General features: G+C 47.6%; 1 protein-coding gene across 1 annotated transcript in view; it reads left to right on the plus strand.

The window, feature by feature from the left end:
• The first annotated feature begins 1798 nt into the window (after positions 1–1798).
• Positions 1799–26746, plus strand: part of ROCK1 (Rho associated coiled-coil containing protein kinase 1) — a 122469-nt gene continuing 97521 nt past the window's right edge. The window contains exon 1 of the mRNA XM_040431786.1: positions 1799–2306. Within this exon, the coding sequence (XP_040287720.1) occupies positions 2214–2306 (93 nt within the window). The 5' untranslated portion in view covers positions 1799–2213. The remainder of the gene's footprint in view (positions 2307–26746) is intronic.

Raw genomic sequence — 26746 nt, forward strand, 5'->3', positions numbered from 1 at the left:
TAAATTCCCCACATGTGACCCCATTTTGGAAAGAAGACACCCCAAGGTATTCGCTGAGGGCATGGCGAGTTCATGTAAAATTTTATTTTTTGTCACAAGTTAGTGGAATATGAGACTTTGTAAGAGAAAAAAATAAATAAAATAAAAAATAATCATTTTCCGCTAACTTGTGACAAAAAAAAATATTCTAGGAACTCGCCATGCCCCTCACGGAATACCTTGGGGTGTCTTCTTTCCAAAATGGGGTCACTTGTGGGGTATTTATACTGCCCTGGCATTTTAGGGGCCCTAAAGCGTGAGAAGAAGTCTGGAATCCAAATGCCCTCCTAAAAGATACTCGCTGGAATTTGGGACCCTTTGCCCACCTAGGCTGCAAAAAAGTGTCACACATGTGGTATCGCCGTACTCAGAAGAAGTAGGGCAATGTGTTTTGGGGTGTCTTTTACATATACCCATGCTGGGTGAGAGAAATATCTCTCTAAAAGGACAACTTTGTATAAAAAATAGGAAAAGTTGACTTTTAGAGAGATATTTCTCTCACCCAGCATGGGTATATGTAAAAAGACACCCCAAAACACATTGCCCAACTTCTTCTGAGTACGGAGATACCACATGTGTGACACTTTTTTGCAGCCTAGGTGGGCAAAGGGGCCCACATTCCAAAGAGCACCTTTAGGATTTCACAGGGCATTTTTTAGGTATTTGGATTCCAGACTTCTTCTCACGCTTTAGGGCCCCTAAAATGCCAGAGCAGTATAACTACCCCACAAGTGACCCCATTTTGGAAAGAAGACACCCCAAGGTATTTCGTGATGGGCATAGTGAGTTCATAGAAGTTTTTATTTTTTGTCACAAGTTAGCGGAAAATGAGACTTTGTAAGAAAAAAAAAGAAACAAATCATCATTTTCCACTAACTTGTGACAAAAAATAAAAAGTTCTATGAACTCACTATGCCCATCAGCGAATACCTTAGGGTGTCTACTTTCTGAAATGGGGTCATTTGTGGGGTTTTTCTACTGTCTGGCCATTGTAGAACCTCAGGAAACATGACAGGTGCTCAGAAAGTCAGAGCTGCTTCAAAAAGCGGAAATTCACATTTTTGTACCATAGTTTGTAAACGCTATAACTTTTGCACAAACCAATTAATATACACTTATTGCATTTTTTTTTATCAAAGACATGTAGCACAATAAATTTAGAGAAAAATTTATATAGAAATATAGTTTTGTTTGAAAAATTTTACAACAGAAAGTAAAAATTTCATTTTTTTGCAAAAATTTCGTTAAATTTCGATTAATAACAAAAAAAGGTAAAAATGTCAGCAGCAATGAAATACCACCAAATGAAAGCTCTATTAGTGAGAAGAAAAGGAGGTAAAATTCATTTGGGTGGTAAGTTGCATGACCGAGCAATAAACGGTGAAAGTAGGGTAGGTCAGAAGTGTAAAAAGTGGTCTGGTCATTAAGGGGGGTTAAAGCTGTGACCAAGCCCACTACGGACATGTCCAGACGGATGTCCTGCTCCATTCAGTGTCCTAAAACCGTGTCAGAAACTGTGGGCCTCTGCCACAGAATTCATGCCACAGCCCCTGGGACAAGCTGTCTCCGCCATTCAGTACGTGTGAGCCTCATCCCACTGGAAGCCGCAGGATCAGAGAAGACCCGGCTCATAGGCCACGCCCGGGAAGGCTGCGTTAGCGCCGCGGCTTTGATGCCGGTCCTGAAGAAGCAGTGCGCCCCCTCCGAGCCGCCCCTGCGAGCCGCTGCCTTCCCTCCCCCGCACCCCTCCCGGCGCCTGCGCGGCCTCCCTTACCCCCCGCCCGTCTGTTTGAACAGGAAGGCGGACATGTTTGTGGAGCGTTTGTGAGTCAGGAGGAGCTTGCGGCATCATCCTTCGTGAGCCGCAAGAAGAAGAAGAAGACCAGCCCTGGCAGGCGTGTGTGCCCCCGGGCGGAGGACGGACGGACGGCGCTGAGGAACGCTATGGCCGGATACTGACGGGACGTCTGCCTGTCCGTAGTAGCTGTCACCCGGCCCCCCCTCCGGCCAGGGCCTGTGTGTATGTATCCGACGGAGGCCCGTAGGGAGGATGCCGGGGTCCGTTCCGCTGCAGAGCCCGGCGCTGAGGCGGGGGTGAGGGAGCGCGGATCTGAGCGACACGCCGGGCAGCGATCTGTGTGAGGAGCCGAGCGCCGCCTCTCCCGCCTGCAGCCATGTCTACCGGGGACAGCTTCGAGACCCGCTTCTCCAAGATCGACGTCCTGCTCCGCGACCCCAAGTCGGAGGTGAACACGGACTGTCTGCTGGTGAGTGGTGTTGCTGGCACTAGTGGTGCCCCTCTGCATGGCAGGAGCTCCATCTGCTGCTGAGAAAGCTGGGTGACCATTGCAGCTGCCACCTGGACAGCCCCTTAGCTTTCCCTCCCCATCTCTTGGCTGGACCCTGGGAAAGCTGGGTGAGTTCCCATCTGTCATAGAGATGGCATTCCTGTGGGGTCTGTCAGACCGTACCGCCATTTCTTTCCATCCCATATGACGGAGCCTGTAAGGCAGATGTGAACAGAGTCTTAGGCTGCGCCTACACGACGACATTTGTCGCGCGACAGATAGGGCACAACTACACGGCAACATTTTGTTGCACTAATGTCGCGCGACAATTTTTATAATGGCAGTCTATGGTGTCGCACTGCAACATGCTGCGACGCAAGAGTCGCTGAAAAATCCATCTCAAAATGTCGTCGTGTAGACATGGCCTTAGTGGTCGCCATGCTGAATAGGAGCGTGAAGCAGCTGATGGGTGTAAGGTGCATTAGGGCACAGGGGCGCACGCAATGTTTTACATGAAACCGGATTTCCCCTTTAAGTCACCTGATGATGAAATCGCGTATAGAGAAAGAGGGAAGTGTGCGCCTGAGTGTGCCCGAGATAATTAGTGTTTGAGGTAACGTTGTCTGGGCAGGTTCTGCCAGAACGTCAGAGAGCGGGTGACACATGGCCGGGTGGGAAGGGAGTTCTGTCAGCAGTGTCCGCCGTGGGGCCCCCTCTACTGGGGGTATACGGTCTGTACGTGTGGATGGCGGTATACGGTCTGTACGTGTGGATGTCGCTCTTGGCGGTATACGGTCTGTACGTGTGGATGTCGCTCTTGGCGGTATACGGTCTGTACGCGTGGATGTCGCTCTTGGCGGTATACGGTCTCTACGCGTGGATGTCGCTCTTGGCGGTATACGGTCTCTACGCGTGGATGTCGCTCTTGGCGGTATACGGTCTCTACGCGTGGATGTCGCTCTTGGCGGTATACGGTCTCTACGCGTGGATGTCGCTCTTGGCGCTATACGGTCTCTACGCGTGGATGTCGCTCTTGGCGGTATACGGTCTCTACGCGTGGATGTCGCTCTTGGCGCTATACGGTCTGTACGTGTGGATGTCGCTCTTGGCGGTATACGGTCTGTACGTGTGGATGTCGCTCTTGGCGGTATACGGTCTGTACGTGTGGATTCCTCTCTTGGCGGTATACGGTCTGTACGCGTGGATGTCGCTCTTGGCGGTATACGGTCTGTACGCGTGGATGTCGCTCTTGGCGGTATACGGTCTGTACGCGTGGATGTCGCTCTTGGCGGTATACGGTCTGTACGCGTGGATGTCGCTCTTGGCGGTATACGGTCTGTACGCGTGGATGTCGCTCTCTTGGCGGTATACGGTCTGTACGCGTGGATGTCGCTCTTGGCGGTATACGGTCTGTACGTGTGGATTCCTCTCTTGGCGGTATACTGTCTGTACGTGTGGATTCCTCTCTTGGCGGTATACTGTCTGTACGTGTGGATTCCTCTCTTGGCGGTATACTGTCTGTACGCGTGGATTCCTCTCTTGGCGGTATACTGTCTGTACGCGTGGATTCCTCTCTTGGCGGTATACTGTCTGTACGCGTGGATTCCTCTCTTGGCGGTATACAGGCTATATGGCGGTATACGGTCTGTACGCGTGGATACCAGTGTGTAGTGTGGTTGTACTGCTGATGGACCTTGCTGATGCCAATAAGCACACTGTGTGCTATCCACATCTTTTGCGGGTCTGCATCCATTCCGCAGAACTGTGGACCGGATGTGGACACACCAACACGGTGGTGTAAATGAGTGTACGTCAGCGGCGGTCCCCTAGAGCACAGGTGACAGCGTGGTGCTCAGTTGTGTCCCCAGAGAACCTGGTAACAGATGCAGAACAGGAAGAGCTCTGCCTGCACTTGTGGTGTGCTGCGCACTATATGGCGGTGCTCGCGTTGTTGTAGTAGATGCTTCCACAGGAAACGTCCTCTTTGAAGCTACTCTTGAATGTTTACAGGTAGAAGTTGTGTCGTCTCTCAGAGCTCGGTTACGGTGATTCTCGGGTAGCACCGATCGTCCACGTTTCCCTCCCCTCGTCCTGCCGACGTCCTTATGAAAAGGGCGATTATCAACAAATGAGGGTTTTGTCGTTTCATCACTGGGCAGTAATCCCACCTGTACACATGCACCGTCAGCCCTGCAAGGCATGCAGGTGTGTTCGGGGGAGGGGGGTAAGCAGCTTGACTATGTTGCAGTCCTATGATGTTTTAATATATAAGAATGAGCCTCTAGGAGCAACGGGGGCGTTGTCGTTATACCTAGAGGCTCTGCTCTCTCTGCAACTGCTGCCCCTCCGACAGGACCGGGTGCTAGGATGTTTTCACTGCCTGGCCCTGTCAATCAAAGAGCAGAGGGTGTGGCCATTGCAGAGAGAGCAGAGCCTCTAGGTGTAATGGTAACGCCCCCGTTGTTCCTAGAGGTTAATTTGCATATATTAAAACTTTGTTATTTCTAGCAATGTGGGCACATATGAACATGGGACCAACACAGATGCCTTCAGCTGCCAAGTGCACATGTAACAGGTCAGCCAGTGTCATAGGTACAAAACTCCTGACAGATGCCCTTTTAAACCAGTTTTAATTTTTTTGTTTATATAATAGGAAATAATTCAGTTTTCTAATCTACAAGTAGATACAATTCTGCATACATGGCTTTCTTCTATGGAAGCAGTTGACCCCTATATGCAGTACAATGTCCCAGCCCTTGTATCAGTCGTGTGACGCTCTTCACAGCAGTGTTACATGACATACATGTGCTGGTCAGGACACCTTCATGTGATCACTGGTGGGATCATGATTGTGGTTACTGTTAGGGATGAGCGAAGCATCTGAAGTCGATTCGCATAAACCAGGAGCTCCGTACAGTATTAGAATGTATTGGCTCCGAGGAGCCGAAGTTATTTGTACTGTAAAAAAAAAACATTTTCTGAAATCTGGTTCGGTTCCAAGTGGAGCTTGGAGACTTTGCGAAGCAATGACTTCGGCTCCTCATGTGTACACTATCATGTAGCTGGTCTCTAGCACTGTGGCCCCTGGATATCGTCAGGCAGGAGCAGCACGTGGTCACTGGACCTCCAGGTACATGACCACTCCTGTCACAGGACATTATCCTTGGTAAGGTATCTCCACCTGCACATCTTCATCTCTCATACAGGCCTGTGGTGTTAGCTCCACCAGATATAAGAAGAAAAAAAAAATGTAAGAGGTCTTCTGGTTTTAATGAGTACATTGAGTTATATCGCTTGCAGACCTTTATGCTGTCCATACAGTGGCCTCTCCCTAAAAAAAGAAAAAAAGGTACGGCCCATTTTAGTCCTGGATAGGTCTAAACATGGCGGCAGTCATGTGACCCGGTATATAACCGGTGAGGAGCAGAACATATACAGTATATACTACCACCTGCAGCAGCCCCTCGCCAGGTCTGTCGGTCTCTATGTAGAAGCAGCTCTCGGTGCAGTGTTTGTTTGTTGTTTTTTTTACGCTAAACTTTATTAACAACATGACATCACCTAGAGACAGAAAAGCCAAGTAAAAAAATACACACAGTAACTAGGGTTGAGCGAATCGACTTTGGACAAAACGTCCGAAGTCAATTCGCATAAAACTTCGTTCTAATACAGTACGGAGCAGGAGCTCCGTACTGTATTAGAATGTATTGGCTCCGAGGAGCCGAAGGTATTGCTTCGTGAAATCTCCAAGTACCATTTGGAACCGAACCAGATTTCAGAAAATGTTTTTTTTTACAATAACTTTGTCTCATCGGAGCCAATACATTCTAATACTGTACAGAGCTCCGTACTTTATCATGTAGCTATAATATCCTGCCTACATTCAGTGCGCTGCCTGTGCCGTCCATAGTGCGCCCTGCGCTGATGAATGGCAGGAAACGTCTAAGGCATATTGGTACACCAGACTTTTTCCAGGAGGTGGGTGCCCACTGAGAGGGCTCTGAGTGCCGCCTCTGGCACCCATGCCATAGGTTTGCCACTACTGATCTATCCTTTGGATAGGTCATCAGTGGAGAGGTCCGACCCGCGGGAAGGCATCGGCGCTCCTGTAAGTGCTGCGTCCTTCTCCCTTTCCCTAGGCCAGTGAGGCATCGGTCACATGACCTAGGCGCAGCGCAGCCCTGAAGATGCATACTGCGCACGCGTTGTCCTTGGCTGCAGGGAGGATCGAGGAGTGAGTATTGTCGCCCCCGACTCTTCCCCCCCCCCGAGCCTCCACTGCCGCCAGTGAGAATGGGGAGCATTAAAACAACCTGGCCATAGTACGCTCACAACCTCATGCATTAGGCTGGCACTGCTTGATGTTGCTATGGTACACTGCCACCGATGTTATCACAATGTACAGTAGCAACATCATGTATGTGCCTCTGGTGTTTTGAAGGAAAGGGGCGTCGCAGGAGCAGTGCTCAATCCGCATAAGCTCGCCTCCTGGTGCTCCAATAGTTAATTTGCATATTAATAAAAGTTCTGATTTCTCAAGAATGTAGACTCCTACAGAAAAAAAAAGGTATCCTTATAATCAGCTTCATCAACCCTACCAGCCGCATTTCGTGGTTCTCTTTATGGTCCCACCCCACTTCTTCTCTAGTGAACAGCCAGTCAGTGCAGGACGAAAGCAACACACGATGGGAATTAGAGAGGAGGAGAGCCTTAGGGTACTTATACACTTGCGGCAGAGGATTCCGGCAAGCAGTTCTGTCGCAAACGGATGCATTTGTGAGACGGATCCGGATGCGGATCCGTCTCACAAATGCATTGCAATACCGGATCCGTCTTTCCGGTTGTCATCCGGAGAAACGGATCCGGTATTTTTTTTTTTCACAGATTTAATGGTCTGCGCGTGCGGAAAGAACGGATCCGTTTTGCCGGAACACTTGGGGCTGGTATTTTCTCCGGCCAAAAAAACGTAAGAGGGATTGAACTGATGCATCCTGAACGGATAGCTCTCCATTCAGGATGCATTAGGATAAAACTGATCAGATTTTTCCCGGTATTGAGCCCCGAGGACGGAACTCAACACCGAAAAAGAAAAACGCTAGTGTGAAAGTACTTTTACTCTGTAGGTGTCGTGAATCTTTATGGGGTTGTTTCTAGATCAACATTTATTACCTATTCACAGTATAGGTGGCAAATGTATCATTGTTGGGAGGGGGTCAACCCACTGGGACCCCCATTGATCATAAGAAAGCAGGGTCCCAGAGTCCCTCGTTCACTTCTATGAGACGGCAGAGAACAGCTGTCTGCTATCACATAGAAGTAAAGTGAGCGGTGAACTGGCGTGCTGCACCACGGACACCATGAAGTTTCTTTGCGCCAACAAAACTTGCAGCACAAGGCTGGGGTGACACATGTCTGAAGGTCCAGTGGAAAAATCCTGTGCGGACTTGGCTGCGTTTCCGCAGCAAAAACGGCACAATAAACCACAACAAAACCGCACATATAGCTGCGGGAAATCCAGCAGATTTCAAGCTCTCTATTAAGGCCTCATGCACACGACCGTTTTTCGGGTTCGCATCCGAGCCTCCGTTTTTGCGGTTAGGGTGCGGACCCATTCACTTCGATGGGGCCGCAAAAGATGCAGACAGCACTCCGTGTGCTGTCCGCATCCGTTGCTCCGTTCCGAGGCCCCGCAAAAAAAATATAGCATGTCCTATTCATGTCCGTTTTGTGGACAAGAATAGGCATGTCTACAATGGGCCGCCCGTTCTGTTCCGCAAATTGCGGAAGGCACGCGGATGGCTTCCGTTTTTTGCGGATCCGTGGTTTGCTGACCGCAAAAAAACAGAACGGTCGTGTGCATGAGGCCTAAGAAGGGTGAAATCCGCTGTATAAATTGACATGCTGGAGACTTCACCTCTGCAATACCGCAGATTTTTTTTATTTATTATTATTTTTTTTTAAATGCAGTATGTGGATGAGATTTCAGAAAATTCTCATCCATTTTGTTGGCGTAGATCTGCGTTTCTGGTGCATGGACAGGCAAAGATGCCCGGCCTGTGTTTGGCACATCTTAGGCTACTTTCACACTAGCGTTCGGAGCGGGTCCGTCTGATGTTTCATCAGACGGATCCGCTCCTATAATGCAGACGTTTGTATCCGTTCAGAACGGATCCGTCTGCATTATTACTTAGAAAAATTTCTAAGTGTGAAAGTAGCCTGAGCGGATCCGTCCAGACTTTACATTGAAAGTCAATGGGGGACGGATCCGTTTGAAGATTGACCCATATTGTGTCATTGACTTGCATTGTAAGTCTGGACGGATCCGCTCGCCTCCGCACGGCCAGGCGGACACCCGAACGCTGCAAGCAGCGTTCAGGTGTCCGCTTGCTGAGCGGAGCGGAGGCTGAACGCTGCCAGACGGATGCATTCTCAGTGGATCCGCATCCACTCAGAATGCATTAGGACTGGACGGTTGCGTTCGGGGCCGCTTGTGAGCCCCTTCAAACGGAGCTCACGAGCGGACACCCGAACGCAGGTGTGAAAGTAGCCTTAGTCCGGTGCTCTTTGCACTTAGACCAGCTTGAATGCCAGGCTTCAGCCAGATAAAAATCGCTGCATTCAGCAGTTTTTTGCCTGACATTTGTGCCCGATCAAGCAGCTGGATCTCCGAAACGGAGATGTGAACTTCAGCCTTAGGGCTCATGCACACTAATGTATTTTCTTTTCAAGTGTCCATTCCGTTTTTGTTTGTTTTTATGTTTCTTTTTGTTTTGCGGCCCGTATGGGAAATGACTCTGTGTGCATTCCCTGACTGTATGTCCACGTGGCCATTCCGCAAAAGAAAAAAAATAGAAAATGTCCGTTGTGTTCCGCAGAATGCACACGTCCGAGAACTGTTTTGCAGATCTGCAATTTGCGGTCCGCAAAAAACCACTAACGTTCGTATGCATGAGCCCTTAGTCAATTCCCACTATGGTTTACAAAGGGTCCGGGTACAGGGGGAAGAGGGGCCGTGCGTCCCGTCCCTGCCCCTCTGGGCTGGATTGAGAAGTCTCTTCCTGCTGGTAAATGGCTGGCTGCGCGGCTTGTTCTTTCATGCAGGATCCTGTCCACGGACAACCCTACAACCGATTCCAGGGCCACATGTGTTACACCTATAGCTGACATATGTAGTGGAGGGGGGGGAATCAGAGTTTTTACAACTGGAAGGAGTTCCATGTCTTATCGTCCTAGGAACTGTTTGCGAACCTTTCCCCACACAGCAAACAACCTACACCACGGTGACGCAAGCAGTTCTGTACATGTGCTGCCGCCTGCTCCGAAACATCAAGGCAATAAGTCGATGAATAGATAGGAAATCTGATAATCCTGTATTGATATGTTGGGAGTTGTAGTTCTAGCTCTGGTGGCAGACAGCTGGCTTAGGCCTCATTCACACAACTGTATTTTCGGTCCTTGTACCATCCACATTTCTTGCTGATCGCACATGTACCCATTCATTTCTGTGGGCTTGCAAAAAATACAGCCCGCACAGAGATGTGATCCATGTGGCCATGCCGCACATTGTAGAACATGTCCTATCCTTGTCCGTTTTGCAGACAAGAATAGGCATTTTGACAGTGCGGCCCGCGGGAAGCCTTTGGCCGGCATCTGCATTTTGCGAATCCACAAAACGGATATGACCACGTGGATGCAGCTTTATGGGCAGCCTTCTTGATGCCGGTGGGCCGGGACTCTTGCTGGGGGTGGAAGATGCTGATCGGCGGTCCGGCCTGACAATATTGCTTTTCTAATGCTTTGTTTATTGTCTTTAAGACGCATTAATATTCAGAGTGAAAGATCTTGAAGAAGCGCAAAACAATGAAGCGTCTGTCTTCGGCAAAAAGGAAGTGGATGAGTGTGGAAGGGAAAATGCTCGAGTTTGATTTCCACCACCTACATCAATCTGCTTGGGCCCTGCGATGAGACCTTGTTGGGAGAGTCACATTCCCAGGCTCATTATGCTAGAGACGAATGTGTCGTTACACTTCAGAATACGGGGCGTGTGAGCCATTGCTAAGTAACTAGAAAATATTTGGGAACTTTCAAAGTGGGTTTGATAGATTTCGGTTGAAGACTGGATTCTTTGAAAGCTAAAAAAATGTCATCTGTAGAAGCAGTCAGCAGGCCGAGATCGCTGCCCCTGTGTGCCGGGATCCTCTGCCAGGGACGTGAACGGACCGCCCTGGTCACCTGTGACTTCATTTAGTCTGTCATGATTTAGGTGTGGATTTCATACCTAAAGGGAATGTGTCACCACAAAATGACCTACAGTTTAAATCACATTCTTATGTTTAAAAAAAATTCCTACAAAAAGTTTTCATTTTTGTTTTTTAACTTTCCATGCAACTATATATATACAAAAAAAAAAAAAAAAAAACACTAAAATCCTGCAGATTTTACACTGGCCACTAACCTGGTAATAGGTTTCCTGTTCCGTTCAGATGCCTTCTCAGCAGTCATCTCACAGGCAGGATTACAATGACTGATAACACGTCTGTACAGCTAATAAAACGGGGTCCACCATTTGTGACGGTCACAGCTTATCTACTCCCCATCCTTGCACAATGACGTCTGCACAGGTTGCCTCATCTGAGACATTGGTGGCATATGGCTAGGTGCAGGTTCCACCTCTGGGACCCGTAGCTAGCTCCAGAACGGGCCTTCGAAAGTGAAGGAGAGCGGACCACGCATGTGCGGCGTGCTCTCTCTTAATTTTGTATGGGAGTTTCAAAAATAGATGAGCGATTTCGGCTGTTTTCGGCAGTCCCATAAAAATGAATGGAGGGCAGCTCTCCGCTCATTCGATCTGACTGGTTTCTTCGGCCAATATATGAAATAAGACAACCCTATTAAATTACAATGGAGCTAGTCCATATGTGGATCTGCTAGAAGACTTCTGCCTTGGATCCATGTCTGATGTGCTTATGGCTAATCTGACAGTTCCTTTAGGCCTCTTGCGCACTTAGTTTTTTTTTCTTCCGTTCCGTTTTTGCGTTCCGTCTACGGACCATATATACGGAACCATTCATTTCAATGGATCCGCAAAAAAAAAAAAAAAAAAGGTACTCCGTATGCCTTCCATTTCCATTGTTCCGTTCAAAGATAGAACATGTCCTATTATTGTCCGCATAACGGGGCCAGCTGTTCCGTTTCGCAAAAAACGGAATGCACACGGACATCATCCGTATTTTTTGTGGCTATGTTTTTTGCAGACCGGAAAATACTGAAAAAGCCATACGATCGTGTGCAAGAGGCCTTAGTTTGTTTTGATTGTTTTAAATACACCAGAAACATTTAAATTGTATTGACCAAAGAATCTGCAGCAGAAATTGTAGCCTGACCCTTTGTAGTTTGTCATGCCTGGAATCCATTCAATGGGGTTTATCCATGTGTTGCAGTTTCCACGTTGGAACCCTGCCAGGAGAAGACGTTGCTTCTTTTTTTTCCCCTGCAACTCCGGTTTGATAAACCATGCATGAAATAAATCTTTGCTGTAGAAATTATGGCACAGATTTCCCATCGAAAACAATGGCAGGTGAATTGTGAGCCAACTGAGATATGTTAGTGTGAACATACCCTGATCCGGTAAAGCTGGGTGCACAGAGCTTGTGTGCCGCCATAGTGGTGCTTTCATGTGGCACTGTGTTCTCCATGACCTAATTTGTAATGTAACATGCCAATAAATGCCTTAGTCCCAAAAAATTCAGTGCCCTAATAAAAAGGTGACTAAATAGGGCTATGTATTTTTAACCCTTCAACGGCATTATATCAGAGAGAGAAATTAATCAGTGAACGCCGTAAACAGTGGCACAGATCTCTGCATCTTGGACCCTGTAAGTAGGATTTAGGAGGGTGTATTTTCATACTGACCCCCTTATGAAGATCTCTGTCAGACTAGGTCACTAGGCCATAGACCAGGGCCGAGGGCTCGCGCACACGGCTGTTGCTTGGCCGTTCCGTGCATTGGGGACTGCAATTTGCGGTCCCCAATGCACGGATGACATCCGTGTGGCTGCCGCAGACAGATCCAGACCCATTCAACTTGAATAGGTTCCGTTTTTTCTGCAGTGCGGAGGCACGGACAGAAACCCCACGGAGGCAGTCTGCACCTCACCTTCCAGATTGCGGACCTTTACAAGTGAATGGCTCCGCATCTGTGATGCGCTGTGCACACTGCCGGGGCCAGTATATATTGCTGTTTGCGGCCCGCAATAAGGGCACGGATGGGCAAGAGGCCTAAGGGTTGCACCTGACAACTACCAAAAAAAATTGCTGGCTTTTCGGACAGCCTAAATTTTTCTTTCTTTATTATTTTTCTTTTTTTTTTCTTTATGGGATCTCCAGTTTCAGTCCTGCTCAGGATCTGCTGTCCTCATACAGGAGGGCAATGGTTAAACCACATGCTGGGTCAGTGAGGAAGGCAGGGAAGACATGTGAATAAACAGGAGCCCCGCGTTTGAGGGTAGATACTTTTCATTATACAGTAAGAAATGAAGAATAAAATTCTCACGTGGCATTTATTATCTGCTCTGGAGACTCGGCACCAGTGCGGTCTGCTGGTCCGACACATGCCTGCAATGTTCACCCATAGACTTCCATGTTAAATGTCCCGACAGACCAAAGAGACAACATTTGGCCCCTGTTGGGTGAATGGTGCATTATAGATATGGGCTACGTGAGCCGAATCAGATTCCTTTCCCTCAATCCCCTGGGAGGAAACTTCTGTAACCTGAACACGGAGATGCCAGCTGTTGAAATGCCTCATTAATAAAGATGACCGCATGGCAGGAGTATACAGATGCCCAGCTGTTTTCCCCAGGACTTTTCATCCCTCTAAAACTTTTGCAGTGAAAAGAAAATTTACTTAAAAATGTTAAAACTGAAAAATGGCATGTAAGGCTCCATTCACACCTCCGCAATTGTGCAGAATGGGTGCGAACCCATTCATTCTCTATGGGGACGGAATGGATGCGGAGAGCACACCATGTGCTATTCGCATTTCCGGAGCGCGCCGCCGATCTTCCGGTCCGCAGCTCTGGAAAAAAATAGAACATGTCCTATTCTTGTCCGCAATTGCGGACAAGAATAGGCATTTCTATGGGGGTGTCGGCCGCGTGTATTGCGGATCTGCAATACACTATGGATGTGTGAATGGACCCTAAGGCTAGGTTCATATCTGCGTCATAGGTGGGCTCAGTGGTTATCTGGTGCCTTGCAGCGCTGGCGTCCTAGGATCGAATCCTACCAAGGACAACATCTGCATAGAGTTTGTATGTTCTCCCCATGCTTGCTTGGGTTTCCTCCCACACTCCAAAGACATACTGATAGGGAACTTAGGTTGTGAGCCCCATTGGGGACAGCCTGCTAATGTCTGTAAAGCGCTGCGGAATATGTCAGTGCTATATAAGCGAGTATGATAGATAAACATAGGATCTGTTAGGATCCTCCATCGCAGTTTCCGGATAGTGTGCAGAATAAAATACTGCTGCGTGTTCCACTGTTGTGTCCTGCAGAATGATGGATACCATAAGGGTAAGGTCACACTTGCATAAACGGATCTGGCAGACTGATTGGGGCAGAGAACAGCCTGCCGAAGTTCCCCCGATCCAGCCTAGTTGGATACTGCTGTTCACCACTGGACCCCATAGGTCCAGCTGCTCTCTGAAATGCCGGATTTTGTTGCCAGCTAGTGAGTAAGGCCTTATGCACACGGCCGTTGTTTTGGTCCACATCCGAACTGCCGTTTTGGCGGCTCGGATGTGGACCCATTCACTTCAATTGGGCCGCAAAAGATGCGGACAGCACTCCGTGTGATGTTCGCATCCGTTGTTCCATTCCGTGGCCCCGCTAAAAAAATATAACATGTCCTATTCTTGTCTGTGCTTTTGCGGCCAAGAATAGGCATTTATATTGAAGGCTGTCAGTGCCGTTTCGCAAATTGCGGAACGCGCACGGACGCCATCCGTGTTTTGCAGATCCACGATTTGCGGACCGCAAAACACACCACAGTCGTCTGCATGCAGAATCTCAGCACGACCATGTACATTTTTAGTGCAGATACCTTCCGGGGGGTTGAGTAGCCCAACCTTTTGCAGTGCCCCGGGCGGTGTCGTAGCCCAAACTTTACTAGCTTCCAGAGGTTGTAGCGGCCCAACCCGTGGCAGCTTCCAGGGGTTGTAGTGGCCCAACCTGCGGCAATCAGCTGATCCACCTGTACAACTGTCTTTATTCAGTGGTGGAACATCTGAATTGCATTAATGGCGTTTTTTCTAATACACTGAGTGCCACATTGTGCTTCTGAACTGGAATAAAACTATCGCACCCAACTTTTTTCTGTGTGCGTTAGAAGCAGACCATTTTTTGCTGTTTGCTTTTGATTTTGCTCCTTACCAACCTTGTTTGATAAGCTGGACCTGGAAACATTCTTTGTACAGAGTACACAGAAACTTTCCACAATGTAGATAAGCAGTAACCATTCAGCTGTCAGTCTGACAAGTGGAAGGAGAGGGAGGCTATTTGTGGCAATAAACTTTGGGAATAGAATTATAGTGATAAAGGCTGGTGTCTGATTGCATGGTTGTGTAGGCTGAGCTTTGCTGAGGCTGGCCATAGACAGAAAGGGCAGGGAAATTTATTAAAGGGATTCTGTCGCCAGAATTAACCCTATTAAGCTAGCGGACGTTAGCGATGTGCTAATGTCAGCTAAACCTAACTAGCCTATTCCTACTTTTATCTATGCCCCCGTTATGCCAGAAATCTAACTTTTATAATATGCTAATTGTCCTTTTGGAGCGGTGCCGGAAAGACGCTCGCAGGCTGCCAGGTCCTCACCGCGCCTGCGCCGAATGCTGAACGGCGCGAGATTTCACCAGAGCACAGGGCTGGCAGACAGATACGAGCACTGGCTGGCCCTGTCGATCAGGACTTGGAGGAAGGCGACAAAGGTGGGAGAACGGAGCCTTTAGGAGCAGGAACAACGCCCCCCCCTCCTTGAGGCTAATTGGAATATTATAAAAGTTAGATTTCTGGCATAACAGGGGCATAGGTAAAAGTAGGAATAGGCTAGTTAGGTTTAGCTGACATTAGCACATCGCTATCGTCAGCTAGCCTAATAGGGTTAAATCTGGTGACAGAATCCCTTTAAGACTACTGTTTCTTGTGCCAGTCTTAATAAAAAATACACAGGCATAAGTTTTGCCAAACTAAGGCTACTTTCACACTGGCGTTTTGGCTTTCCGTTTGTGAGATCCGTTCAGGGCTCTCACAAGCGGCCCAAAACTGATCAGTTTTGCCCTAATGCATTCTGAATGGAAAAGGATCCTCGTCCATTGGGAATGCATCAGTTTGCCTCCGTTCAGTCTCCATTCCGCTCTGGAGGCGGACACCAAAACGCTGCTTGCAAACTTGAAACTTAGCTAAACGGATCCGTTCTGACACACAATGTAAGTCAATGGGGACGGATCCGTTTTCTATGACACAATCTGACACAATAGAAAACGGATCCGTCCCCCATTGACTTACAATGGAGTTCATGACGGATCCGTCTTGGCTATGTTAAAGATAATACAAACGGATCCATTCTGAACAGATGCAGACGGTCGTATTATCTGAACGGATCCGTCCATGACACAAAACGCGAGTGTGAAAGTAGCCTGACTTCTAAGGCCTGCGACTGGCTGCAGCAGTGACATCACCGGGCCCCTTCCTGGTCCTATGGGATCGGGAGCAGCAGGTTAGTTGCATTGGGCTTGTTGGTTCCTACCAGACAAACTACCTAGCTCCTGAAATTTGCCCGGGTGAGAGCTATAAAAGACATAATACAACCGGATCCGTTCATGACGGATGCATGCGGTTGTATTATTGTAACGTAAGCGTTTTTGCAGATCCATGACGGATCCGCAAAAAACGCTAATGAGAAAGTAGCCTTAGATGCACATCTTCGGGTGTCTGTGCACAAATAGATACAAATCTACTTAAACTAGGAGCCGTTGTAGATTTGTGATGTACTTTACGCCAGTTTTATGGTGTAAATTTTGTAACATGCATTTGGATGGTTGAAGTTGGAGTGTGGCAATGCAGAGGCGTCAGAAGTTCGGTCGAGCATTGCCTAGTATGAAGAAAAAAGCGTACGATGGGAGCTGACGCTTGTCTGAGAACTGATGGGGGAGTTGCAGTTACATCTAAAGGCTCCTACAAAGAGAGCCTCTAGGTGTAATGACAACGCCCCTGTTGCTCTTAGAGGCTTATTTGCATATATTAAAACATCATTTTCCTCAGCAATGCGGGCACATATGAGCATGGGACCAACACAGATGCCTTCAGATGCCAAGTGCACATGTAATAAGTCAGTCAGTTTCATAAATACAAATCTGCTAACCGATGCCCTTTATTAAAAGGAGGAGGGCAAAGTGACTCTGTAATAATATTAAAAATAGGGAGCCATTTGGAAGTCATAAGTTTTGCTGAGCTGGGTGATCTCAAGAGCCAGGTTTAGTATAGTCTGCCGCCCGGTTATTTCATGTTCAGTTACGCTGTAGGTTTAGTATAGTCTGCCGCCCGGTTATTTCATGTTCAGTTACGCTGTAGGTTTAGTATAGTCCGCCGCCCGGTTATTTCATGTTCAGTTACGCTGTAGGTTTAGTATAGTCTGCCGCCCGGTTATTTCATGTTCAGTTACGCTGTAGGTTTAGTATAGTCTGCCGCCCGGTTATTTCATGTTCAGTTACGCTGTAGGTTTAGTATAGTCTGCTGCCCGGTTAGTTCATGTTCAGTTACGCTGTAGGTTTAGTATAGTCTGCTGCCCGGTTAGTTCATGTTCAGTTACGCTGTAGGTTTAGTATAGTCTGCTGCCCGGTTATTTCATGTTCAGTTACGCTGTAGGTTTAGTATAGTCTGCTGCCCGGTTATTTCATGTTCAGTTACGCTGTAGGTTTAGTATAGTCTGCTGCCCGGTTATTTCATGTTCAGTTACGCTGTAGGTTTAGTATAGTCTACCGCCCGGTTATTTCATGTTCAGTTACGCTGTAGGTTTAGTATAGTCCGCCGCCCGGTTATTTCATGTTCAGTTACGCTGTAGGTTTAGTATAGTCTGCTGCCCGGTTATTTCATGTTCAGTTACGCTGTAGGTTTAGTATAGTCTGCTGCCCGGTTATTTCATGTTCAGTTACGCTGTAGGTTTAGTATAGTCTGCCGCCCGGTTATTTCATGTTCAGTTACGCTGTAGGTTTAGTATAGTCTGCCGCCCGGTTATTTCATGTTCAGTTACGCTGTAGGTTTAGTATAGTCTGCTGCCCGGTTATTTCATGTTCAGTTACGCTGTAGGTTTAGTATAGTCCGCCGCCCGGTTATTTCATGTTCAGTTACGCTGTAGGTTTAGTATAGTCTGCCGCCCGGTTATTTCATGTTCAGTTACGCGGCAGGTTTAGTATAGTCTGCCGCCCGGTTATTTCATGTTCAGTTACGCGGCAGGTTTAGTATAGTCTGCTGCCCGGTTATTTCATGTTCAGTTACGCGGCAGGTTTAGTATAGTCTGCCGCCCGGTTATTTCATGTTCAGTTACGCTGTAGGTTTAGTATAGTCTGCCGCCCGGTTATTTCATGTTCAGTTACGCTGTAGGTTTAGTATAGTCTGCTGCCCGGTTATTTCATGTTCAGTTACGCTGTAGGTTTAGTATAGTCCGCCGCCCGGTTATTTCATGTTCAGTTACGCTGTAGGTTTAGTATAGTCTGCCGCCCGGTTATTTCATGTTCAGTTACGCTGTAGGTTTAGTATAGTCTGCTGCCCGGTTAGTTCATGTTCAGTTACGCTGTAGGTTTAGTATAGTCTGCTGCCCGGTTAGTTCATGTTCAGTTACGCTGTAGGTTTAGTATAGTCTGCTGCCCGGTTAGTTCATGTTCAGTTACGCTGTAGGTTTAGTATAGTCTGCTGCCCGGTTAGTTCATGTTCAGTTACGCTGTAGGTTTAGTATAGTCCGCCGCCCGGTTATTTCATGTTCAGTTACGCTGTAGGTTTAGTATAGTCCGCCGCCCGGTTATTTCATGTTCAGTTACGCTGTAGGTTTAGTATAGTCCGCCGCCCGGTTATTTCATGTTCAGTTACGCTGTAGGTTTAGTATAGTCTGCTGCCCGGTTATTTCATGTTCAGTTACGCTGTAGGTTTAGTATAGTCTGCTGCCCGGTTATTTCATGTTCAGTTACGCTGTAGGTTTAGTATAGTCTGCCGCCCGGTTATTTCATGTTCAGTTACGCTGTAGGTTTAGTATAGTCTGCCGCCCGGTTATTTCATGTTCAGTTACGCTGTAGGTTTAGTATAGTCTGCTGCCCGGTTATTTCATGTTCAGTTACGCTGTAGGTTTAGTATAGTCTGCCGCCCGGTTATTTCATGTTCAGTTACGCTGTAGGTTTAGTATAGTCTGCTGCCGGTTATTTCATGTTCAGTTACGCTGTAGGTTTAGTATAGTCTGCCGCCCGGTTATTTTATGTTCCGGACACCTAGCGCTCTGAATGCAGTGACAGGAGGCAGATTTTCGGTTTCATATGCGGCTTGTAACTATGACAACATGAAGTGTCTCCCACATGCCATGCTGAAAATAGCTGCGCCTCATTCCTGTCCTGAGCTCGCATGGCTATCATCCCATGTTGTGACTGCATTAACTCTTTAGCCGGTTCTGTGCCTTGGTCCCCTTCTCGGTGGCAGGGGCCTGGGGCTGAGGTAATGGGCTTATCTCCTCCACTGACTCCAGGAGGCTTATCTGTGACACTTCACCATTACACTCACTATTGGCGCTTATCAGACCAGATAGACTGTTTCCATGGTTCACGTTTCTTAAAGGGTTAAATGGAAGGCTTCTAATGACGGCTTGCCAAGAACAGTAAGCCATCTCTGGAGACTTGTACGGGTTTATTAATATCATAATGGGAATTGCATGAATTACATCTGGAGGGGATTTGTTTTCTTAGTGCGTCCTGCAAGCCGATACAGCCATAGTATAAAGTGTGGAGTGCGGGGGAGATTTATCAAGACTGGTGCAACCGAAGACTGGCTTAGTTGCCCTTAGCAACCAATCAGATTCCATCTTTCATTTTTCAGAGCTCCTTTGGAAAATGAAAGGTGGAATCTGATTGGTTGCTGTAGACCACTAAGCTAGTTTGGATAAATCCCCCTGCTAGTATCTGAGTCACTGTGCGGTGTATATACTTGTGTTCAAACTGGTTTTAACTTTGAGGCTCAAAAAAAGCTCCTCCGGACCTTCCACCCAGCAAATCAAAGTACTTTTCAACTTGGCGACTAATATCTGCTGTTCTGAATTGTGTTCTATAAAAGTAATGCTTAAAGGGATGTTCCATTGGATCCCTCTGATTTGCATGTATTGGCAGTGGTGTATAGTCTCTTACCCATCACATCTCTCTTTCACATTTTATTATTATTTAAAAAAAAATTAAATTATGTAAGTTTAGCTTATATGTTAAAGGGGTTGGACACCTCCTGGGCAGACCTGGAGAAGGAAGCATACTTTCCTGCTCCTTGGTGCTGGGTCCCATCTCCTTTGCTGCCCCGCTTGCGGCTTCGGCTACCTCTCTCATTTACCCCCCCCCCCCCCCAACATCCAGTTTGACACCGCTGCAGCCATTTATTTGCTGTAGCGGTGACCTGCTCCCGTCACATGACCAATTGACATGGCACGAGGGGAGCCGGCCACTGCTGCTGCCAGTGATTGGCTGCAGGGGTTTCAAAGTGGATGTTGAAAGTGGGGGCATACTGTCAACATCACATGACCAATTGACACATACTTTTTCTCTCTTTTGAAACCTGAGGGGCGCTGCATAAACTGAACACAGCTGATAAATGCACCAGTTTTTTTTTTCTTCATTTTACAGGTCTTTTGATGGAATTACAGAAATAGGCAAAAAGAGATGCTGATGTGAACTGGCGTTGAACGGTTTTGCTGCGGTGTCATATGTAAAAAGGGTATCTGATGACAACGCAGGGTCATGGCGTTGTAGTCAGACCCAGATTTGGGTAGATTTGGAGTTGGTAGAAATAGAATATATTATATGTTAATATTGTACGGTTTAGTAAATGTGCACTACTTTCATAGAATATATGTTTTGTTCTATTAATCTCAGGCCCCTTTTCATCAAGAACGGACAGCTGGCAGGTCTGTGGGGTCAGAGTACTGGTAGATACAAGGGTCATAGTTGGACGTCAAGCTTACCGACTCCGAAGCCCTGTGGAAAAGGGTCATAGTCCAAGATGGCCTGTGTGGTGTTTGCTCATATCTCCGCACTATAAAATGGCTAAACAACACAACCATGTACTGTAAATGTGACCCCAATAAAATATTTAAAGGGGTTTTCTGGGTGTTTTATATTGATGTCCTATCCCAAGGCCTCTTTCAGATGAGTGTGTCCTCCGTTATGGACAGCGCTAGTTGCGCAGGAGTGCACAGTGTCTCTGCATGACCTTGCATCTACTGAATTGTACCGGCATAATGCTGTCAGTATAATTCTATAATGCTGTGCGCTCCAGCGAGCACTGTCCATAGTGGAGCATGTTTTCCACACAGGACACGCTTGCCTGAAAGAGGCCTCATTCAGAGTGGTGGGGATCCGACTCCTGGCACCCCTGCCGAACAGCTGTTTGAAGAGACGACGGTGCTGCTGCCTCCTCGCAGCTTACCAAGCACAGCGCCGACCATTGGATAGTGGCTGTGCTCGGTATTGCATCTAAACCCTATTCACTTTAACAGGGCTGAGCTGCACTTCGGCCATGTGACCAATGACCGTGACATCACATGCCTAGTAAGAGGGCACATCGCTCACTGGAGGGCCACGGTATCTTCAAACGAAATGTACCCGACTGGGAACAAAAGCAAGACCTTGGGGAAGGCGCATATATTTAAAGGGCATCTGTCAGGAGTTTTGTACCTATGAAACTGGCTGACCTGTTACATGTGCGCTTGGCAGCTGAAGACGTCTGTGTTGGTCTCATGTTCATATGTGCCCACATTATGTATATGCAAATGACCCTCTAGGAGCAATGGGGGCGTTGCTGTTACTCCTAGAGGCTCTGCTCTCTCTGCAACTACCGCATCTTCTGCACTCAGTGTAAACTTCATCACACCTGGCCCTGTCAAAGTGCAGAGGGTGTGTCAGTTGCAGAGAGAGCAGAGCCTCTAGGAGTAACGGCAACGCCCCTGTTGGTCCTAGAGGCTCATTTGCATATATTAAAACTTCATTTTTCTCAGTAATGCGGACACATATGAACATGGGACCAACACAGATACCTTCAGCTGTCAAGCGCACATGTAACAGCTCAGCCAGTGTCATGGGTACAAATCTGCGCCTTCCCCAAGGTCTTGCCTTTGTTCCCGCTGGCTGCAGATGCCCTGTGCGCATTCTTGCAGTGATGCATTTTCATACTCTTTTATAAGGTATGGGTGGTATGTGAAGAAACCTTTTGAGATGACGTCACAGGATGTGGTTGGTGGATGACGTTCACAGCTTGTGTGAATAATCCAGAGATCACTGCAGACATGAAGCAGTGAAGCCTTTCCTGCTCGTCTGTACAGACAGCGATTCAGGGGCCTCTATATACTTTTTGTCCTTGTAGATCTCTGGTCACACCAGGTTTTGTCACTGCTAAGTAAATAAAATTAAAAAAAGCTAAAATATGTAAGGCTACATACACACGGCCGTGTGCCCCTGTGGGCGTATTGCGGCCCGCATATGGCGGGTCCGCAGTATACGGGTACCGGCTGTGTGCATTCCGCATCGCGGACCCATTCACTTGAATGGGTCCACAATCGCGGAGCTGCGGAACGGAGGCACAGATCGGGACCCCACAGAAGCACTACGGAGTGCTTCCGTGGTGTCTGTGGCTCCGCACCACAAAAAAGTAGCACATGCAATGAATAGGTCCGCGATCCGCATGCAGCTGCCCCACGGTCTGTGCCTGTGCATTGTGGACCGCAATTTGCGGTCCGCAGCACGGGCACGGAGCCCTTGCGTTAGTGTGTATGTAGCCTAAGGGCTCGCTCACACGAACGTGTGATGCCCATTGCCATATTGCACACCACATTTGCTGATCCGCAATACACGGGCACCGTTCTGTGGCCATTCCGCATCACGGATGCGGAACCATTCATTTCAATGGGTCCGGAGATGCGGAACGGAACAATGCGGAAGCACTATGGAGTGCTTTCTGGGGTTCTTCTGCACCGCAAAAAGATAGAGAAAGTTCTATCTTTTTGCGGAACGGAAGGATCGCAGACCCATTCAAGTGAATGGGTCTGCAATCCCTGTGCGCCTGCCCCACAGACTGTGCCCGTGCATTGCGGACAGCAATTTGCGGTGCACAGCACGGGCTTCACATGTTCGTGTGAACGAGCCCTAAGTATGTATTACAGAGCACCTGCCACCAAAGTTCTGTATATTTGGGCCAGACATAGACTCCTATGATAAGTATCCTCCGTGCCGTTGTCATCCATGTTATCTCTGTATTTACTAAAGTGGTTGTGCCAAACCTGTACGTGTATGGGAAGTTGGGAGTGATAAGTGTCGGCCAAAGTCGCTCCTAGAGCTAATGAATGTGTACAGCCGCGCTACTGTTCTGGTATTCTGTTCTCCCATAGGAACGGCATACCAGAATCGCTGGATCGAACGTATGCTGAACACTGCTGGATCCCATTCACTATAATCAGGTGGGTCCTGGCATGAATGCTGCGGTATTTTTGTCCTTTATATTTTCTGGCACATCCACCATAGATGTGCACTTAAAGGGGTTTTCCAGTAGGTGAAAGTAATCCCTTATACACAGAATAGGGCAGTGATGGCTAACCTCCGGCACTCCAGTTGGGGTGACACTACGACTCCCAGCATGCTCCATTCATTTCTATGGCGTTCTGAAAGCAAGTGCACAAGCAGGTAGTTGTAGTTTTACCGCAGCTGGAGGTTAGCCATCACGGGATAGGGGATAACTATCAGATCGGTGGGGACCCCCTACAACCCCCCTGAAATGACCTGAGCTGCCAGTCGAACTTCTATGGGAATTCCGGAGATTGCTGAGGGCTCTTGGCTATCTCCGGAACTCCCATAGAAATTAATGGAGCGGCCATGCGCATGTGCAACCGGCTGCTCCCCTCATTTCAGGGGAGGTGCAGGGAGTATGGAGTTGCGAACAGCATTCTGAAGTGAAGGAGAGCGCACTGAGCAAACGTGGCCACCACTATGGGAGTTTTGAAAATGGCTGAGCTCGGCTATTTCTGGAACCCCCCCCTATAGAAGTGAATAGAGCGGTGGCCACTCCTTCATTTCAGGGGCTCCGTTCTGGAGATAGGAAAGAGTCCCAGAGGTGGGACCCTTTTCTATCTGACATTGACTGCATACTACCGATTTGCTATCCGTGTCTGAGATGGAAATAACCCTTTAATTTTCAATGGTACACAATGGCCAAAAATGTTTTCTATACATAAATAAATACCACTTTCTAATGAAAGGGTCCCTTTAACTCTAATAGTCCCATTGAACCAGAGATGAGCCTCACGTGAGTCCCAGAGCTGTCATATCCTAGGATGAGAGCAGTCGGAGTCCTGTGTCCTTTCAGATCTGCCTGGCCATAATGGTGACTACTTACCTCTCGCTGCAAACCTTTATGAATCAGTGCAGTTGTCACAAGTCTGTTCATGGATAAAACCCTACAATTTGAGGGCATGCACGGTTTAGTATAATCCGACCTCTGCATCTAAACAATTAGAGCTATTTGACTCTTTTGAAGTTTGCTTGCCTCACCAAGCCATGGAAAGTCCACTTTCTGCAGTAATCGGGTGCCAGCAGTCTGCACTGTCAAACTGAGGGCGCTGTCACACGCAGGAGAAAATGTTGTCCATTCATCTGAATGGGCCTTGCTGAGATCCATGTACTTGTCCCCAAAAACCCCATTCAGGTTACTGGAACTAATTTTTACTTGCAGAAATTTTCTGAAAAAAACAAAACAAAAAAAAAAAAAAACGGTGCGTGAAGGCACCCTAACCATGAACCAATAGTGATGGGGGCATCTTAAAGGGATAAGGCACCATAGGCATTTATGACATGGTTCCAATGGTCTCACATGAGGTGGACACCATATCCAGGTTTGGAGAGTTAGCCACTCATACATGCAACTCTTGAAGTCTATGGGGGGTAATAAAAAGTGCTCTGCAGGGGCCACTTACTTGAGATGGATGGGGTCTCAGAAGTTGTACGTATCTTGTGAATATATCCGAAAGGTCTATCACGGAGAAGCTCCTATTAAAGAGGTTGTATCATCTGAGACATTGCAATATGCCAACAGTGTCAAAGGTGGGACCTGCATCTAACTTTAGAATGCGGCCCCCCAAGTGGATGAGAGCGAACCACCCACACACGGCGTGCTCTCAATTCACTTCTATGGGAGTTCTTAAAATAGGCAAGCCAGCGTGCATGGCTATTTTTGGGGGTCCCATAGAAGTGAATGGAGAGCACACCGCACATTCGCTCCTGTGGAACTGCTGGAAATGGCGGAGCAAGCGCAAAGCTGTATCTGGAACACCTGTAGAAGTGAATGGAGGATGGCCGCGCATGTGGGGGGCCCTGTTCTAGACCTCCCAGGGGTGGGACCCACACCTATAGGACATATGCTAGCCATAAGCCACCAATGTTGGAGATGAGGCAACCTACTTTAAGGCTAGCTTCACATGGGGTATATTTGATGCACTTGTTTGGTGCAGAGTTTGTACTGGTCTTATAGCACCCCCTTCACATCTGCAGATGACCTATAGTGAGCTTCGGATTCGGATTTTCAGTTACAATGCTACACTTTAGCACAATGTAGATGAAAGGATAAAGGGGTTCATTTATGACCAGATATACGTCACTTGTGTGACGTATATCTGGCGCAGAATCTGTCACACGCCATGTTGCAGCAGAATCTACAACTACTTCCCCGCTCACGCCAGGTCTAAAAAAGTGGGCAGGGAAAGGGCAGGTCGGCAGGCCCCTCTCATTCATCATTTTCTACCAAAGAAAATGGTCTCCATGTAAGACCGCAAGGAAGCTATCCTACATTTAGAATCGGCGGTGGATATGCCGAATTTATGGAGAGCGCAGGGGTTAAGACCGGCGTAAATAAAATGATACGATCAAAGCTGAGGCTTATTAAAGGGCACCTGTCACCGCAAAATGCGGAGCTATCTGCAAGCACCATGTTATAGAGCAGGAGGAGCTGAGCAGATTGTTATCGTTTTGAGTGAAAAGATTTAGTGCCACTTGTATTTTATACATTTATATCTCTGCTTTTTCTGAGCTCAGTAGCCAAGTGGGTGGGCATATCAGTGATGGACAGTGCACACTTACACTGAGCTACTTGTCAATCACTGATAGGACAGCCCACTTACTTGGCTCGTTCCTCTCCTCAAGAAACCCTCGGCCTACTTGGGGGGGGAAGCGGTAAGAGCGATGTATAATTGAGAAGTATGGCAGAAATCCTACTCCTTTTTTCAGTGCTGGTGCTGTGGCCAGCTGCTCCACTCTTACTTATTTCATTCATGTACCTGCACCATCCACATAAAAGAATTGGCATTTTTGTTGCATTTTACGTAACTTTGTTGCATTTAACGTAGCCAGAAGATCGTTTGACAGAATGATGTCTGTTTGCCTATGTTCTATCCGGATTCCCGTTCACCATCTGTCGTGAAGGTGGCATTTGTTTGATGTTGATAGCGTTGCGCTTTATGTGGGTCATTTATCACTTAAGGTTGTTTTTATGTCAGTTTTAAATCTGTCTTTGCTTTGTGGGCCTGCTCCACATTTATGAGCTGGTGCACCTTAATGTATGTGACATGAGTGCAATGTGGCTTACAAATTTACGTGTGAAAGTAGACCAGGGGGTTGCCTGGCGTGGGTTGCAACTTTTTTTGCGACTTTTGCAAAAGTCGCACATAGTAAATAAGCCATAATCCAGGTCTCCTCTCCCTTTTTGGGTACTTTCACACTAGCGTTTTTCTTTTCCGGTATGGAGTTCCGTCCTAGGGGCTCAATACGCATCAGGATGTCTTCAGTTCAGTCCCTTTTACAGTATTTGGCCGGAGAAAATACTGCAGCGTGCTGGATCCGGCGTTAATTTCCATGTAAATGTATTAATGCCAGATCCGTTACCAAGTGTTCTGGAAAAACGGATCCGGTATCCCGGTCTGCGCATGCGCAGACCTTTAAATCTGTGAAAAAAATAAATACCGGATCCGTTTTTCCAGGTGACACCAGAGAGACTGATTCGGTATTGCAATCCATTTGTCAGACTGATCTGGATCTGCATTTGCATCTGGATCCGGAAACAAATTATATCCGTTTGCATACGGATTTCCG

This window comes from Bufo bufo, chromosome 5 (assembly GCF_905171765.1).
Source record: "Bufo bufo chromosome 5, aBufBuf1.1, whole genome shotgun sequence".
Classification (NCBI taxonomy): Eukaryota; Metazoa; Chordata; class Amphibia; order Anura; family Bufonidae; genus Bufo; species Bufo bufo.